This window comes from Penaeus monodon, chromosome 25 (genome assembly GCF_015228065.2).
Source record: "Penaeus monodon isolate SGIC_2016 chromosome 25, NSTDA_Pmon_1, whole genome shotgun sequence".
Classification (NCBI taxonomy): domain Eukaryota; kingdom Metazoa; phylum Arthropoda; class Malacostraca; order Decapoda; family Penaeidae; genus Penaeus; species Penaeus monodon.
This window is the reverse complement of record NC_051410.1, coordinates 20,991,292-20,992,075: the sequence shown is the minus strand read 5'-3', so window position 1 is coordinate 20,992,075 and position 784 is coordinate 20,991,292. Positions and strand designations below refer to the sequence as shown.

At 40.6% G+C, this 784-nt stretch overlaps 1 protein-coding gene across 1 annotated transcript in view; it reads right to left on the bottom strand.

Moving 5' to 3' along the window:
• The window catches only part of LOC119589346 (organic cation transporter protein-like), an 18,883-nt gene that overhangs the window by 16,853 nt on the left and 1,246 nt on the right, over positions 1-784 (bottom strand). Inside the window, exon 3 of the mRNA XM_037937966.1 lies at positions 90-244. Coding sequence (XP_037793894.1) covers positions 90-244 — 155 coding nt within the window. The remainder of the gene's footprint in view (positions 1-89; positions 245-784) is intronic.

Genomic DNA, 784 nt, shown 5'->3' with positions numbered 1-784 from the left:
TTAATATAATTTTTCCTTTACCGGCAAGCGATGAAGTGTACACGTGTGTACACAAAAACATGTAAAACGCATTCGTATGCCATGCCTACCTTGCTTCCTTGGCCCCGCTGTAAGTTGCCTCCAGACTGGCCACGGTGTCCAGCATGGGAGCCGTGCGGGTCTCTGGCAGCCAGAACGTGGTCACGCTGGCCACAAAGGCTGCCACGCCGAACACAAACAGTGGCACCCATGATTTGATGGAGCCCTTCGAACACACAGGTAAAATAAAAAATGGATAAAGACAAACAAAAATAAATGACAACGGACATGCAAATACAATTGTCGTTAGTGTATATCGCAATAAAAAAATAAGTACTTAGTCTATCATTTCATCTGAGACATTTCCATGATACATTGCGCATGGAAATGTATTATAAACAATCCAGTAATAGAAGCAATCTCCTTGGCCAGCGCGACTTGGGCACTCGCGCAAAGACCAAGAAACATCGACCACACGCTAGCCAGGTGGATCTTCAGTTGGCTCCTTAAGTGATGAGGAATCGGTAGTAAGGTCTACACGAGCTTTTTAATTTGTAGAAGTAATATTTCGGTATTAAAATGGATATCCTAATTATCTGTTTGAAAAATAGCACAAAATATGAATGATTACTATTCATTTTTCCTATAATTTTCTTTACTTGCTATTAGCAACTGATATGTCACATATGAATAATGTCTTTGAATTGCTTGAAAAAGTTGATATAGTGCAGTGAAATTGTATGGGCAGATCAGCTAGGAAGCTACG